Genomic DNA, 18,275 nt, shown 5'->3' on the forward strand with positions numbered 1-18,275 from the left:
TTAAAATATTTATTTATTTGGTTGCACTGGGTCTTAGTTGTGGCAGGTGGGCCTCTTGATTGCAGCTTGCCGGCTTCTTAGTTGTGGCATGTGAACTCTTAGTTGCGGCATGCATGTGGGATCTAGTTCCCTGACCAGGGATTGAACCCGCGCCCCTGAATTGGGAGCACAGAGTCTTAACCACTGCGCTACCAGGGAAGTCCCTCTGTTAGATGTTAAGACTTGAATACTCCTCTTTGGTTTCATGCACTGCCCTCCAGGTGCATTGGGGAAGCAGCGTCACCCCCAAGGCTCTGTGGGGAAGCCTTGCCCCCAGCCCCTGGGCCATGACCTTGCTCTTGAGGCACTAGGTGGTGGCATCTTGGTCCCCCACCCGCAAACCAAGGAGGCCGCACCTTTTGAAGATGAGGAAGAGCCAGCACTACACCCTGGACCAGTGGCGGGAGTGGCAGCCCTGCCCTCTCAGAATCGCCTTTGGGGTCAGTCTTCCCTTTTCTTGAAGGATGATGCATGTTTGTAGCTGGTAACTATTGTTCCATCCTGTAGAATCCCAGACAGCCTTCTTTCATTCTGTCCCATTTGTTTTCTATTCCTTTTAGTCCCAGCTAGCAGTGTTTCTGCTCCTATAATCCCATCTTTATTCCTGACTTCTGCTGAAGTGGTTGATTAAGTTTGTGGTTCACCTCCTTATCAAATAGATGTTAGCCACATCTATTGTTAGTGTTCTCTTCAGATCAAGCCTTTATCATTTTTTGCAGCAGTATGGATAGGCTGAGAATTTTCCAAACCTTCAAGTTCCGGGTCCTTTTTGTTTAACAATTCCTTCAATTTATCTCTTTCCTCACATTTTACTAAAAAGAAGTACGAGAAAAACAAGTCTTCAACACTTTGCTTAGAAATCTCTTCACCCAAATATCCAATTTCATCACTTGAAAGTTCTGTATTCTACAGAACACTAGAACATGACAACAGTTCAACCAAGTTCTTTGTCACTTTTTAGCAAGGATCACCTCTCCTCCAGTTTTTTGTTCCTCATTTCTGTCTGAGATTTTTTTTTTTTAATTTTTAATTTTTATTTATTTTTGGCTGTGTTGGGTCTTTGTTGCGGCGAGTGGTGCTACTCTTTGTTGCGGTGCGCAGACTTCTCACTGCGGTGGCTTCTCTTGTTGTGGAGTACAGGCTCTAGGTGCGCAGGCTTCAGTAATTGTGGCACACAGGCTCAGTAGTTGTGGCTTGCAGGCTCTAGAACACAGGCTCAGTAGTTGTGGTGCAAGGGCTTAGTTGCTCTGGGGCATGTGGGATCTTCCCAGACCAGGGCTCAAAACTGTGTCCCCTGCGTTGGCAGGTGGATTCTTAACCACTGTGCCACCAGGGAAGTCCCTAAGATCTTTTTACCCAACCGAACTTGGGTTCACTTGCCCATCACGCAGTAAAGCCAATCTACTGACACCGGATTGTGGTGAAAGAAAGTATGGCCTTTATTTGTAGGTCACCAAGCAAGGAGAGTGGGCAGCTAATGATCAAAAAACCTGAACTCTCCCGTGGCTTTCAGGCAGGGGTTTTAAAAGGCAGCACTAGGGATGAGGGTCACAGAGTACATGATCAACTAGTGGACATTTTTCTGATTGGTTGGTGGTAATGTTCAGGAATCTTAATCAACAACTTTCTGGTTCCAACCAGTTTAGGGTCTATGTGCTTATGGTCATGCTTGTGGTCAGCTTGTAGTTACCATCCTCCACTGGGTTGGGGGTCTTAGTTTCAGCAGAACAACTGAAAGATACACGTCAGACTGTTATCTGTATCCCTTCAGTGACTTAGTCCTGTGACTCCATTGTTCAAGCTATTATTACTTCTCTTGCTTGACTGCTTTCCTTTGTTTCTGCATTTTCCACTTCTCTAATCATTAACTGCTTGAGTCTGCTCTTTGGCCAAACAAGCGGAGGACACAGAGGGCCTAGTACCCAGGAAGGCTCTGCAGGGTCCCACTTGGTTTCAGTCCCCCCTTTTCTTTGATATTCCTCAGTCCTGAGGGGAAAGGGGTGGGACAAGAAAGGGAATAAATTTTGGATAGAGAGGTTAATCATAAACTCTGCAGGGGAACTTGGTTTTAGGGGGACTTGGTTTCAGTCTCACCAGAATGGCCTTAAGCATTCATATTCCTAACCTACATTCTGTTCATGATGTGTTCTTTGAGATAACAGAGACTCTCTCCATAGCCCTCCTCTTTCTAAACTCTCCCCAGAATTGCCTTTGATGTCCATATTTTTGCCAACAGTTCCTTAACAGCAGTCTAAGCCTTTTCTATCAAGTGCCTCAAAACTCCCCCCGCCTCTACCCATTACCCAGTTCCAAAGCTGCTTCCACATTTTTAGGCATTTGTTATAGCAGCAGCTCACTTCTCAATACCAAATTCTGTATTAATCAGCTTGGGCTACCATAACAAATATCACAGACTGGGTGGCTTAAACAACAGAAATTTATTTTCTCATAGTTCTGGAGGCTGGAAAATCTAAGATCAGGGTTCTGGCAGGATTTGGTTTCTGATGGGGACTCTGGTGGCTTGCAGATGGCTGCCTTCTCTCTGGCTTCTCACATGGCCTTTTGTGTGTATGTGGGGAGCGGGGGGAGAGGTGGTGAGTGCAAGCACTCTGGTGTTTTTTCTTAGGTGGACACTAATCCAATGGCCCCACCCTTATAATCTCATTTAACAGTAGTTACTTCTTAACTCCAAATGCAGCCACACTGGGGGTCAGGGCTTCAGCATATGAATTTTGTTAGTGACGTTCATTTAGTCCATAACAGAAATGTAAATACAGTTGACCTTTGAATAACTTAGGAGTTCTGGGTGCTGACCCATAGTTGAAAATCTGTGTATGATTTACAGTCGGCCTTCTGTATACAACGTTCCTCCATATCTGTGGTTCTGCATCTGAGGATTCAACCAACCTCGGATGGCGGATGGCGTAGTCCTCTGTGTTTACTTTTGGAAAAAAATCTGCGTATAAGTGTACCTGAGTAGTTTAAACCCACGTTGTTCAAAGGTCAGCTGTACAATGTGAAATATTCAAGTTTTTCTATAGACTTGGTCTTCATCAAGTCTGAGTATAACTTAGAACCAAGCAGACATCTAGAACTCACCATAGATCCTTTTTTCTTTCTTGTTTTTTTCACAGCTAATTATTCATTGAACTCTGTTCAGTCAACTCTCACATCTCTTGAGTCTGCCTTACCTTACCTCCCTTTTATAGTTTAAGTCCTCAACTCTTGTCTGAACTAACACAGTAGCCTCTAAACTGCTCTTTATGCTGCTTATCTGGTCTTTTCCCAGTCTTTTAAACACATTAATATGAGTGTGAACATAAATCTGATTGTTATTTCTTTGTTTAAAACTCAGGAATAGCTTAGAGTGTCCTTTCATGCAGTTGCATCTGATATCTCTATCTATCTAGGATTAAGTTTGGATGAATATTAAACAGAAAATATGTGATATAGTTCTTTATTTTTCTTATACGTAAATCTGGAGATAGAATATCCAGAGGTTGTATGGCAATTCCATGGTTGTTAAGCTTTTTCTGTCTCTTTGACTTCACCATCTTTAGTGTATGGTTTTTAACTTGAAGTTCACTTACAGGGTAAAATGGCTTCTGGAGAGGCAGCCATCCCATCTTGAGATCCAGGTGAGAAGAAGAGATAATAGCAAAAGGACATTGCTAGCTATCTGGAGCTTTTAAGGTGTCTTCTTGGAGCAATTTCTATTACATTTCATTGGCTATTTCTAGTTCCATAGCAAGGGAAGCTGGAAAGTATAGTCTTTTACCTGGGAACATTATCACCTCGAAAAAAGGATTCTGTTTATCTGCCAGTTATCATTCCAACCTCATTTCCTGCGGCTCTGTTTCTTGTACCCTGTACTTCATTTATATCAAACTACCTGCAATCCCCTGATTATCCATGCTACTTTATTCTTTTATATATGTTTTCCTTACATGGATTACACTTCTGCCCTTTTTGGCCATGTGAACTCCTATCCTGCAAGGGTCAACATCTCTTGGAAGCCTTTCTTAATTACCAGCTGGGACAATTAATCACTGGCTATTTGGGGACTCCATTTTAATACCTCCTCTTTAACATTTCCTGTCTGGCATTGCAGTTATTTTGGTTGTGCCTTTTTTCCCTACTAAATTTTGAAGTATTAGAATGCAGGGACTATGTCTTATTCATTTTGACTGTGCCTGACACATAGTAGATCATTTAATAAGTGATTGTTGAAAAAAATCAGCTAAAAGTACAATTTAATAACAGCTAGGTGGAATGATATTCTTGTTTGCCACATGCAATTAGGAACTGCCTCTAAGAACTACAGATAATGAATATATAGGGTATGTGGGCTGTAACATTAAAATGATGGAATTAGAGAAAGTTGTGAAATCCCTGGTTGAATGATTTGAACATGCTTATTGCTTAAAACAAGGTGAAATAGAATTAGTGTTGATAGCTCTGCTTTGTAAATGAATTTTTGTAAATGAATTTTTTTTTTGGCAGATTATGCTTCCCCCTCCTCTTTTAAAACAGTTATAACAAACTAACAGTTATAACAAACTAGGTCTGTTTCATCTTTGATTTTCTTTCCCAAGGACAGTGTGTCCATTGCCTTGCTAAGTTGTACTTCATTATACAAGTCAAGTTGACTATGAGAAAAGAGAAAATATTCATTTAAACTTTCAGAAAGGAAGGCTCTCAATGGTCTTAGAACCTCAGATCAGGAAGTAAAGCTAACCTAATTTTTTTTATCCTTTTGACTTGGAATATATTTTCCCTCCCTCCCTTCCTTCCTTCCCCCCGCCACCCTTCTTTCTACAGATTTTAGATACCAAAGTTCTTTGTGAAGAAATAGATCACAGTCTTCTCTCCCTGCCTCCCCTTTTTTTCTCTAAGGCTAGGTTACTCCTGATTTCTGAAATGGTGCCCTTAGATGTAGTACAGATGGGATTTTGATCTCTCCCAGTGGGGTTGAAAGTTTAAATCTTCAGTTTAGCTCTCTTTGGCTAGAGGTAATGGTTTAGTATTCCTGAAGGAGAGTTGTATGGTTGACTATTTTAGGGCCAACTTCTTTAGTAACACTTTTGATGGAAGTACCATTTTCTTTAGTACTTACGTATCTAACTTGTGTTACAGAGATTTGTAAATATTTAGAAGAGTAGTATAATATGTGAAATTCTTCAGATGCCTATGGAGAAAAGAAAACCAGTACAGATGTAATACTTAGTATTCGTGTTTATGGCAGATTATATTTCCAAAAGATAACTATGACAAATATCTCCCATCCCACAAGCTGGTTACAATGTGACTTTGACACATTGGAATCTGTGCTTGCTTCTCTTGAACCTGGGCAGGTTTATGACTGCAGCAGAAGTGACAGTCTTGTTATTTCAGCTTTTAAAATTTGGGATACCAGTGGAATGTATGTTGATTTCCTGTGCCTCTTTGTCTAATATTTTCTCTCTAATCTTTCTGTTTTCACTTTGTTAACTTTCTTGTTCTATTTGCCTTCTTTTCCTTAATCTTGTTCTCTTTCTGTTTCCTGCATCATTTCTTTCTTTGGCCAGGGAGCGAATGATGGGCATTTTGGTAGACATTTTTCCATAATACTGGAGATCTCAAACTGAGATCTCCTTCTTCTCTGTTATCAGAAAATGAAATAAAATGAGGGATGGATTTGTATGAGGGCTGATGTATGTCTCTCTGGCTTTCTTTTTCAAATTGTAAACTTTTTCAGTGTGGAGTATGTTGTGTCTATATGAACACTGAGCACTTAATAGAAGTCTTAGATTTAGTTTTTCATTAGCTTCTAGATTTGCATTCCTAATTTAAAAAATTTACGCCTTATTATATACTTCTTTCACACTCTTACCAGAATAACTCCTGAAAAAGTAAAAACTCATTAGCATATTTATCACCCTAGATATTCCTTCCATTTCTCTTGCCATACTTTTCTGTTTTGCAGTCCCCACACTTTACATTCCAGCCTCTCAAACTGTCCTGTAAACATTCCTAACATCTTCTGACTTCTGTGTCATTGCTCACTCCCTTCCTGATACTCGACATATTCTTCCTGTCTCCCTGTCTTGTACTCATTCTTAACTTTCTAGTATGGGAACTGACCCCCTTTTATGAAACTTTCCTAGATTCCTCCCTTGTAATCTTTTCTTCTGTACTTCAGTATCACTTGTTTATACCCTTTAGGGTATTTATTACAGTCTACTTTGTGTTATTGGTATGTTACTTATGTATTCATTAATTTAGCAAACATTTGAATCCCTGGGTCCTACTTCTGGAGACTTCAATTTATTGGTTTGGGATGGAGCCTGGGCATCAGAATTCTTTAAATGCTCCTCAGTTGATTCCAGGTTTAAGAACTAATAGAATAAAGACATAACACAGTGCCCACCTGGCCTGTGATAAACACTCAAATATTTGTTGACAGATTTTAAGCTTTTAAATCCAAGGACCATAGTTTATTTTTGTATCCCCCATAACACCCAACACACTATTGCCTACTATTGTATACAGGTTTTCCCTATTATCTGAAAGTAGAGCATTCCTGTGAAACGTTTTGTAAGCTGAAATGGCATAAAGCAAAGAGGCAGTCACCTTAGGGCACATCTTGCTAACAATGTACAAAATAAATTGAGATAAAACATAAATGCTCACAGACATAGTTCAGAGCTATGGCAGCTTGATGCTGAGATGCTAGTGTAGTTCCCAGGGAAGGAGCTTGGCAATGCCACTCTTGCTGCTTGGGGTGCATGATGCCTCTATAATAGCTCTCTGCAAAACAAATGCTAAAAGCTATTTTCGCCTTCTTTTGTAAAAGCAAAAATCCTCTTTAGATTTCTTTTGATTAGCGAAAACAGGTGCTAACGTAGGTTTCTCATAAAAGCGAAGAGGCATAAAGTGAACTTTTGAAAAGTGGGGGATACCTGTATATAATTAGGTGAAATACATAGTTCTTTTCAGTTTTCATGATATTTCATGTTGTTGCAGGGGCCATTCAGAATATGCTTGGATAACTATGTAACTAGAAACTGCTAGACAACCGTAAAATGTTTTTTCTGCTCTTTGGCTGTGCCTGCGGGGCAAGTGGGATCTTAGTTCCCCAACCAGGGATTGAACCTGCGCCCCCTGCATTGGAAGTGCGGAGTCTTAACCACTGGATCTACAGGGAAGTCCCTGTTTTTTCTGCTCTTGTTTGTATTTTTAAAATAAATTTTAAAATACCCTCTAGAGAAGTCTTGGATTTACTGAACTCTAAACTAGTCTTGTGTTTGATCTATGGGTTAAATATAGAATATGAGCTCCATTCTTTAATCTGATACAACGTAGTCTTCATAAAATGTGACTTTAGTTCAAGTATGTTTAGGAGCCTTTATAGATAAATATAGTAAATATAGCAAATGAGTGTACCCATGCTTCGAGTAAATATAATATTTAGCCCAACCTATAGCCAGTGCATGCAGCAGAATTATCAGATTGAACCTTTGACCTATTCAGACCATATGGCTCCTGACTTGCGTCTTTTATGTGATGTTGATAGCAAAATTTGTTTCACAAAGGGAGGTTTTATTTTGTTCATAATTTTTGGGAATGTTAATAACCTTTTAATTAAAAGTGCTTATGATACTTATGTGACTAACCTGGCTTTGAGTAAGACAGCACTCATGGTCAAATCTAATGCAGTTGGCCCTCTGTATCCACAGGTTCCTCATCTGTGGATTCAACCAAGTGTGGATCAAAAATATTTGGGGGAAAAAATTCCAGAAAGTTCCAAAAAGCAAAACTTCAATTTGCCACTCCTGCTACACACAGACAACTATTTATACAGCATTTACATTGTATTTACAACAATTTATTGATACTTAGCATTTACACTGTATTAGGTATTATAAGGAATATAGAGATGATTAAAAGTATAGAGGAGGACTTTTGTAGGTTACATGCAAATACTACACCATTTTATATAAGGGACTTTGATCGTCTGTGGATTTTGGTATCAGGGTGGGGGTGGGGTGGGATTGCTGGTCCTGGAACCAATGCCCGGAAGGTACTAAGGGTTGACTTGAGTACGTTCTTTACAATTAATGACAATACTTTCTGTATGCTTGTCTGTCAAACCTACAGAAATTGCCTTCCTCTTCTTGATATCTCCCTTCTTCTTCTGCTTGCTCTCTTTTCCTTCCCTCCCCTTTGTTCCAGTGTTAGGTGGCAGCTGGATCTGCTGGGATGGTAACATTAGTCTATAGGTAAGGAGGAAAAGGATAGGGGAAGAAAAATTTGTTGTTGTTTGTTGGACTTTTACCTCCTTTCTCCAGTCCTCATTTTCACAACTTTCCTCCAGAGTCAGGAGTAGAAAGTAAACAGGGGCTGCTCTCATTACTGCTAGAAATCTCCTCCTCCCCACAGACTGTCATTATTGGGCATCCATTGTTTTTCTGTCTTTGTTTTATACATATATATATATATATATATATATATATATATATATATATATATAAGTGACCGTGTTGGATTCGAACATACATATGTTTTGTTTGTGCCCTTAACCATTTGGCCAGAGGTTGCCAAACTTGGCAGCTGGTGGGCCATATTTAGACTGCATGTTGATTAATTTTTTTTTTAATATTAGCTGCTAACACTTTTAATATGGAGAGATTTCACAAAAAATTTATATTCCTGGTTTCCTCATTGCCACATTGCAGCATAGGCCTGGAACTTAGTAGCAGCTTCACGCTGTAGGAGGAATATGTGCTCTCTAGGGTTCCACAGACCCCACCTGGCCCACTTCATCATTTATAGTACCCTCCTGCTCCCTGTAGGTATTTCCGTTTTTGAGGTTTGCATCATCAGTCTTTACTACCACCAGTAATTCCTTTTATGCTTGAACTTGTGTTCCAGAGCAGAGGAGCTACAGAATATTTTTATTCATACAGCTTTTCTTCCCAGTGTGAGGTCTGAGAATAGTCAAGTGTAAGGGAGATGCCTTATGTTTCTGGCCTTTTGAGTTGGAATTACACATATATTTTCATTTATTTGGACAATATTTATTGATAGTGATGGTAAAGGATCAGATGAAATGTGGTTCAGAAATAGCGGAGAGTATTAAAGAAGCACAGGTTTCTTGTCAGCGCCCATGGCCCTGAATATGTAGTCCTTCAGCGAGACATAGACTGCCTGGAGTGAATTCAGTGTCCTCGCCTTAGCTCACCACAGTACACTGTTGCCTTTCACCCTGCTCCGAAAGCCAAGTGATAAGAAAGGGTGGGAAAGTCTTGGATGAGAAGGTGTCCAGGAAGCACTAATTCGTGGCTACAATTAACTCAAATCAGCCATGTTAGTCACAGTTGTATCAACTGATATAACCTGTAAATCTTACTTAGCTCGGAAGACTACCATTTTCTCTTAAAAACTGGTGATTAGGTTGTTTATGCTGATAAGTTGCTATATTAGGTTTATTATAGATCAAATAGGTCTTGAGAATGTCATGCTATAGATGATCAAATGTAAAAAGAATTCACAAGGAGATCTTTATAGAAAGTATATATGCAAATAATCACTAGATGCACCTAGCTATCTGTTTTGCTCTAACTTGTGCTTAGTAATATAGTTTTAGAGCACTCTTCCCCCTTTTTAGATGTTCTTCCTCTGTGCACAACTATGTCTTTTATGTTTACTATATTGTCATTGTTTATTCATGAATCTGTCTCTTAGCTGTGAGTTCCTTGAAAGCAGACTTGGAGGTCTTATTAGTTTTGTGTTCCTCATGGCCTAGCACAGTGTTTGGGCATATGATCAGTAAGGGCACAGTAGCCTTTAATTAATTAATGATTTGTTGATTGATTGATTGCATTTCAGGAACGTCTTACTGGAAGGATTCTGTTTCTGTGGTGAGAACCATAATCTTTGTTTTATCTCTGTTTCAGTATTTGCCCTTTCTGTGTAATTGCTTTTACTTTTGTGCTATAATCATTACGTGATTATCAAGTACTCTCTTTTTCTTACCATATCTTGGTATTTGAGTGTGAGTTGCTAATTCTCACTAATGGAATATTTTGAAAACTGAGATGTCTTGAAATCACCATGGCTTTTTGTTGGATGAGATTTGTGTTAAATTTTCTTGAAAATCTGTTTTGATATGAGAAAAGAAAACTTTCTCCCTTTGTTCTTTGCCTTGGGTGTTCCCTTGTCTTTCATTCACACTTACTTCCTGTTTGAGGAAGGATTTTAGTTCTGTTTCTGTAGTTTTCAATAAGATTCTGGTTAGTTTCTTGACTCTTATGACGGTGTTATAGGTGGACTTGAAATGTTTCTACAGTTCCTTAGATTAAGAAAAACCTAAAGTAAAACCAGCCCTTGAGATTTATTTTTTGAAGGTGAAATACCTCTTTAAGCTATTCCCATTGTGGTCAAATATATTAGTTTACTGTCCAAATATATTAGTTTACTGTCATTCTTTCCTTTTTTATTCTGGAATCCTTCATTTCTAATCTAGTCTTGTTCTCTAGGCTTATGCATAGCTGTCCTGCTGGGATATCATATCATAATCATCTTAGAAATTCCCTTTACCTATCTTATGCTACAGTCAGTGTTTCCTGGATCCTTTTTCTTTCCTTTGTTTACCCCCTCATTTTGTTGTAGGACATTCTCCTGTAGCTTTCTGGAAAAGGTATAGGAGAGATTGTTTGTACTTTTTCCTTGTTATATTTTTCTAGTACCCTATTCTTATTTGGATGCAATTTTCTTTTTCTCCTTTTCTGAGAATATTTGGAGGTTTTCATATTTTTTTCTTCTTTATTCATTATTTCTGTTCACCCCTCCCCCTTCCCCCATTTGTTTGTTTTGGTACCTTTCTTTTTGGAATCTTCCTCAATTTTTGGTGTTCTTTGGCAGTTCATTCATTTTTTCAGTCTATTGATATATAATTTACATACAATAAAATGCACAGATTTTAAGTATTCAGTTTAGTAAGTTTTGACAATCATATTCACTTTTGTAGCCACCACCCCAATCAAATATATAAGACATTTCCATCAACTCAGAAGAGTTCCCTCCTATCTCTTTGCAGTGTCTGTTCCCTGCAATTCCAGCCACATACTCCCCACTTCACCACCTGTCAACCACTGTCTTTGACATCACAGCTAGTTTTGCCTCTTTAAGTCTTTTGTATAATGCAGTCGTATGGTATATGTTCTTTTGTGTCTGGCTTATTTTGCTCAGCATAGTTTTTGAGATCCACTTATGTTGGTGCATGAATCAGTGGTTTCTTCATTTTTATTGCAGAATACTGTTCCATTGTATGGATATACCACATTTATTTATTCATCTGTTCAAGGATCAAGGGGTTGTTGTTTCTAGTGTTTTTGCTATTGTTAATAAAGCTCCTTTGTATGTTTCTGTACAGTATTTTCTTGGGTAAATAGCAAGGAGTGGAATTATTGGGTCATAAGGTAAGTATATGCTTAACTTTATAATAACTGCCAAACTGCCTTTTTATTTTAAAGAGTGATGCATTAGAAGATTGACTGGAACACTTACATGTTTGAGTATATCACTTGTTGACTTGTGGATTTTCCTTTTGGGAACCCAGCCATTTCTAAAGGGGGAATGGAGACATTCCCCTCACCCCATGTCAGTAACAGTAGGTCTTTGTTCTAGAATCATTTACTTTCTTCAGAGAAGAATCCTCATTGATTCTGCCCAGGTGATATATATGTGAGAATAAGGCAAGGGAGGACAGCTGGATGCAAATGCTCACTTAATCTTCACCTTTTTTCATACCTCATTGTCCTTCCTATAGCTCTTAGCTAAATCTGGTGTTTCCATGTATGGAGCCTTTCTGTGTCAGTGTCTCCAGAGAATGTATCTCTGGTTTTTGATATATATCTACATCTAAAAGTGATGTGCAGGGGTGGGTAGATGGTAGATTGGTGCGTGACTGTGTTGTGCTGCAAGGGACCCGAGAGTCTAAGCACTCCTCATATAATTTTCAACCAATTTCTCTTCAATCCCACCTTTTACCCTCACCCCTTTTTTTTTGTGGTAACTGGTACAATGAATTCGAGTCTTTTTTGGGTGCTCTAGACAGAGTAAGTTAGTTCACTTTCTTGTTCACATTTCTCAACTGCTGGTGCTTAGGTTTCAATTTTATTTTATCTGCTCAGGTCAGTCACTCCTCCAGACACTAATGTTCCCCAGAAAAAATTGACTGCCTCTTAGATCCTCAGTTCTTTTTTCTCCTATTCTCTTTGTCCTTGTGAGTTTATGTCCTTTTTTATTCTTGCTGTAATTTTAGTGAAGTCTTTGGAGAGAGAGGAGATAGAAAAACCACTTGTGTTCAGTTTTCTATTTTTTCCAGAAATTGCTTTTTCTTTCTAAAACTAAAATAACTGCATTAATATTATGTTTTCCTACCCTAAAATTTTACTAGGCTTGATTCTCTTTTGTTTTCCATCTTGCCTGAATCTTTATTTTTAAAGTTTTCAAAGTTTCACTTGTACAATGAATGCTTTTATGTATTCCTTATCTACAGATGAACTAATTGTTAGCTTGTTTATATTGAATAAAAATACTATTTATTTTCAGTAAATATGGATCTCTGGCAGTATTTTAGTGTCTGATAGTTTCTTTTGTGCATATACAATAACTTATTCAATCTGTCTTCTGCTGATGGACATTGTTTGCTTTTACAAATGCTTTAAAAAGCTTATATGTACATTTTCTCCTGTTATTAGGGAATAAATTCATTAGTCATCTGGTTGCTATTTTTTAACATATTACCAAACAGTCCTTCAAATATCTGTAACCAACAGTGTATAAGATTATCATTTTATATCACAATGATTGATTTTTCTTGCCTCCTCCACTAGACTATGAGCATCCTAATTTGTTAGTAAAACCATTAATGAAAATTAGGCATATTGAAGAAATAGGTATTCTGGTAGCTGAAGTAATTTCTTCTTTTTTATTGTAATTTATAAAATGAGCTTTGTTCTGTTTCTCACTTTTGCATTCTAAAAAGGAAACAAAATTAGTAACTTGGGGCTATTAATATTATGAATTCATTTTTTAATGAATTAAGCATCTAGTGTTCATACTTTTTCTAGCTACTTATTCAAGTATTAGTTCTTATTGTTTTATCATTGCCCTACAGGTTGTTGAACTCATGAACTTTCCCTCCCTACCACAGACTTTCATTGAATGATAATCTATGTGCCAGGGCACTCTTTAGTCTTTATCTTGCTGGCCCTTTCTGCCTTACTTGAGACTGTAGACCAGCCCTTTTTCTTGTCCTTTGGAGACTATACTCTTGTTTTTCCTGTTCTAACTATTCCTTGTCAATCTTGTTTGAGTATTTTTTCTTTCTCCACAGGTACTGTAAGCTTTGGTTTCTCCCAGTTTTGTCTCTGTCTCATTTGTACTCTTCATTCATGGCTTTAATTGCCGCCTATAGGTTGATGACTCTCATCAAACCTCTCCTAAGCTTTACACTCATAATTGTAAAAACCCAATGGATCTCCCCAAGGTTCCTCATTTTCAGTATGTCCTTATCAGAATTTGTCATTGTTTTTCTTCCTCACGATTTTTAAAAAAAAATATTTTTAAAATTTATTTATTTGGCTCTGCTGGTTGTTAGTTGTGGCATGCAGGATCTTTGTTGCTGTGTGCAGGATCTTCGTTGCAGCATGCAGAATCTTTAGTTGTGGCATGCAAACCCTTAGTTGCAGCATGTGGGCTCTAATCTAGTTCCCTGACTAGGGAGTGAACCTAGGCCCCCTGCATTGGGAGTGTGGAGTCTTAGCCACTGGACCACCAGGGAAGTCCCCATTTCCTCACTTACTCTTTTTCATACATTCCCTTTCTACATGCTAATACCATCCTTCAAGTTTCCCAGGATAGAATCCTGAGTGTTATTCTAGATTGCTTCTACTTTTAGTCCAGCTTCAGATTCTACAGACTTTTCCTTCTAAATATTTCCAGATTTAGCTCCTCCTTTTCTTCTCTTAGTAGCAGTCTATCTTTTGCTTCCACATTTGTTCCACTCTCTATAGAACTGGTAAACTATCTGAATTTTATCTGACTGTGTCCTGTTTCCTGTCTGCCTGGAGTTTGTATCTGAATTGTGTCTGACGGAATCCCTTCCTTATAATGACAGAACCGAATTTCTCTGAATTGGTCAATGACTGCTTTAGGTTTATCACTTGTTACTCCCTGCCTTATTCATTTTGTTCTAGTAACATACAGTTCTCCATACGCTCTATACATCATGCTCTATGCATTATACTTTGAAACAAACTATTATGTCTGCCTGGCATGCCCTTGTCCATTTTGCCTGGATTAGCCTTTAAAAGTTTAAGTAATCATCCTCTCTGTCCAGAAGTCTTGTCTTTCTTCTCTAGCATGGGATAAAGGTACTAATTCTGTGCCTCCATAGTGACGATTGTACTGACCACATAATACTAAAGAGTATTTATTTTTCTGTCCTTGTAGACAGAGATTGTTCTATTCAGTGGAAAAAAGGCTTCAATGCCTAAAATAAAGTAATGGCTCAGTAATTTTTTTTTTGAGAGTGGGTGTCTAAAAATTTAAGTTTATTAGAATCATCTATTTATAGGTTGCTTTCTTTGTAGATGATGACACGGTCTAAACTAAACTTAGGGGGTGTCTTCTGCATGGATAGATACGTGCTCAAAGAGTAGAAATAATATAATTTTTATCCCAGAGGCAATGAGTGCATTGCTGCTAAAAACATATTAATGCCAGCGTCTAAGGCCATTTAGCTTACTTGCTAATTCGAAGTACTTGTTACCTCTTCCTTACCCCTGCCTAAAACTTGTATGCATAATTTAATGTTCTGTCATTTGAAAATAGTGGGTCAGGAATTTGCATATTTATTCTCTAGATTAGATTTGAAGATATTAGAATTATGAAAAATATCTTTGGGTTTATTTGACTTATTTGGAAAGAGAAATAATATTTGCCAATTTTTATTAGGAATTGGGTTGAAAAAATGTAAAGATTTTGAGAGATGACTTTTCTCCTCTAGTTTCTTACCCATCTTCTCTTTCTGAATTTCAGTTACAGATGTAGAGCTGAAACGACTGAAAGATGCCTTCAAGAGGACCTGTGGACTCTCATATTACATGGGCCAGCACTGCTTCATCAGAGAAGTGCTTGGGGATGGAGTGCCTCCAAAAGTTGCTGAGGTAATCTTTATGTTCTAGGTTTTCCTGTGAGATAGTTACCACCAGCCTGAATTCTTGAGGGTTCTCCTGATCTTGACAGATGTAATCTTCCCTACAGTTATTTTTCTTGCTGAGTAGGTTAACAGATCTTGTTTTAGATGTCAATATGGCTGTGTTCTTAGAGGCCAAATGGGAGTACTGCAGAGCTGCAATTCTGCTTCTGTGTGCTTCTGAGCTTTAATAGCCACTGATTATTATCATGGGACCATTTATATGACTAGCTTCTTATTCTTATAAACTTCATCACCCTGACATATAATTTTTATGTTGGGAGTATTTTTATAAATTTTGAATTTAAAACCTTTCTATATAGTAAAACCTAATTAAATTAATTCTGTAAAATTAAATGTTGTACATGAAACACTAGCTTTTTGGAATTTGTAAAGGCTTATTTAAATTCTACTAAAAATTTTTAGGTAGAGATAAAATGAGCTAAGTTGATATAAATATCCCCTTTCTAACATTAAGTTCACTATTTTATAGGTATATACACAGATATGTATTATGTCATTCGAAAGGTGAAATGATAAAAAAATTAATAAAACAGTGAAAATTATAATAAGAATTTTAAGCTTGGTGTATTTCATAAAACCTTGATTCACCATTCCTAATTAGTGACAGTTGATATTTCTAACCCGTGCTGTGTGCTTTTGAATCTTATGGTTTACATAATATAGAAATTACATTTATTGCTTTTTTGTGTGTTTTAATCTTTTTTTTTTTTTTGGTGGGGATATATGTTGCATTAATTCTGTTACATGTATTCTTGTGTAAAATTACGTACTTTCTTGCTCTGTCATTATTTTGGATTTATGACAGGATTAGTTTTTTTCCTGATACTATTTATTGGTTCTCTTTTTCAGTATGAATTCATCTTCCTATTTTCTTGTGTGTTTTTTTTTTTTTTTTTTTTGGCGGTATGCGGGCCTCTTACTGTTGTGGCCTCTCCCATTGCGGAGCACAGGCTCCGGACGCGTAGGCTCAGCGGCCATGGCTCACGGGCCCAGCCGTTCTGCGGCATGTGGGATCTTCCCAGACCGGGGCATGAACCCGTGTCCCCTGCATTGGCAGGTGGACTCTCAACCACTGCGCCACCAGGGAAGCCCTTCCTATTTTCTTTTAATTTATTTGTCTTAAATGCTAGTATAATATAAAAATTTGGAATTCAGAATTTTTCATTTTAGGATATAACTAGCAATTTAATGAGATAATATAACTTGCCCATTAGAGGAAGGGATTTAAACTGAATCCATAGTATTTAAAACAAGATGCTTCCAAATTCAAATGTATACTAACTTGAGCCTTTCTTTCCCTTAGCTTCTTCCTTAAAGTCAAAACTGTCAGTCTCTGTAAATTCATGATGCTGGGAAAACTTAGGTCAGAATATCTGATTTATCTCTTTGGATCATGTATAAAGATTTACTTGTGTACATCTACATACCTATAAACAGATGTCCATTCAGGTCCTTGTCCATTTTTTAATTGGCAAGCTCCTACTGCTTGCCACATAACAGCTCAATAAATTGAGAGACGTGTTGTGGGGGCAAGGAATAACGACTTTATTCCTAAAGCCAGCAGACCGAGAAGATGGTGGACTAGTGTCCCAAAGAACCATCTTCCCTGAGTTAGAATTCAGGCTTCTTTTATAGTAAAAGGGGAGAGGGTATGGCTGGTTGTTGCAGACTTCTTGGTGCCTTTGTTCTTGCAGCTGTCCACGGAGGTCTGATCACAATGTTCCTAGACCTCCTGCAAGACAAATCTTATTCTCTGTTTGGCAACATTTTATCTCTATATGAATGAAAAAGTGTTATACCTTTAAGAAGTCAGAGCCTTGAGAATGGGCTATCTTGTATATTTTAGGCTATAGGCAACATTCTTTTATGAAAGGTGCAAAACCTGCATGACTAAGCACGGGCAACAGAGCGCAAAGGTTAGAGCTAAAGGAATAGATTCAATATGGAGTCAGGTTTTTTCTTCTCTGTTATAGTCCGAGCAACTGTTTGTTGAAAAGATTATTCTTTCCCATTGAATCGTCTTATCACTGTTGTTGAAAATCAACTGATCATAAGCATAAGGTTTTACTTCTGGATTCTCAATTCTATTCCATTGCTTTCTGTGTCTATCCTTGCATCAGTATCATATTGTCTTGATTACTCTAGGTTTATAGTAAGTGTTGAAATCAGAAAGTGTCATTTCCCCATCTTTCTAATTTTTCAAGTTGTTGTGTCTATTCTGGGTCCCTTGCATTTACATATGAATTTTTGTATCAGTTTTTCAATTTCTGCAAAAGAAGCAGCTGAGATTTTGATAGGGGTTGCATTGAATCAGTAGATTGATTTGGGGTGTATTGCCATTTTAACAATATTTAAGTCTTCTGACTCACAAAATTAGAATGCCTTTCCATTGATTTAGATTTTTAATTTCTTTCAGCAATGTTTTATAGTTTTCAGTGTACAAGTCAAATGTCCATCAATAGAACAAAATGTGGTATATCTAATCTATAGAATGGAATATTGTTAATAAAAAAGGAATGAAGTTTTCTGATACATGCATGGATGAACCTTCAAAACATTCTAAGTCAAAGAAGCCAAATACAAAACACCATGTATTTTTTTATTCTATTTGTATGAAATGGCCAGAATAGCCAAATCTATGGGGACAGGAAATAGATTAGTGGCACTTTGTTAAAATTGTCGCTGATTTTTTTCTTACTCGCTTGCATGGTAGCTGCCTCTTCCTGCTGTTGTTTTGGAGGAATCTATCTTTCTTGAAATGTCAGATACAGGTTGCCCTGTTAACTCAGTTCTCCGATATGCTCAAGAAATGTAATATGATAGTTAAATGACTTTTTCTTGTTTTTAGGTTAGGAGTGACACTCAGGCTTTCTACATCTAAGGTGGAAGTGGAACTCCCTGGAACGTCATTTTTATGTCAATATTTCATAAATTTCATTTCACCCAAAATTATTTCAAGAGTCTC

General features: G+C 37.6%; 1 protein-coding gene across 2 annotated transcripts in view; it reads left to right on the forward strand.

Annotated features, from left to right (window-relative positions):
• The first annotated feature begins 229 nt into the window (after positions 1–229).
• USP32 (ubiquitin specific peptidase 32) overlaps positions 230–18,275 on the forward strand; it is a 150,792-nt gene continuing 132,746 nt past the window's right edge. For both annotated transcript variants that reach the window (XM_073797726.1, XM_073797727.1), the window contains exons 1-2: positions 230–479; positions 15,130–15,257. In XM_073797726.1, the coding sequence (XP_073653827.1) occupies positions 245–479; positions 15,130–15,257 (363 nt within the window). In that variant the 5' untranslated portion in view covers positions 230–244. The remainder of the gene's footprint in view (positions 480–15,129; positions 15,258–18,275) is intronic.

The sequence above is a fragment of the Tursiops truncatus genome, chromosome 20, assembly GCF_011762595.2.
Source record: "Tursiops truncatus isolate mTurTru1 chromosome 20, mTurTru1.mat.Y, whole genome shotgun sequence".
NCBI classification, from domain to species: Eukaryota; Metazoa; Chordata; class Mammalia; order Artiodactyla; family Delphinidae; genus Tursiops; species Tursiops truncatus.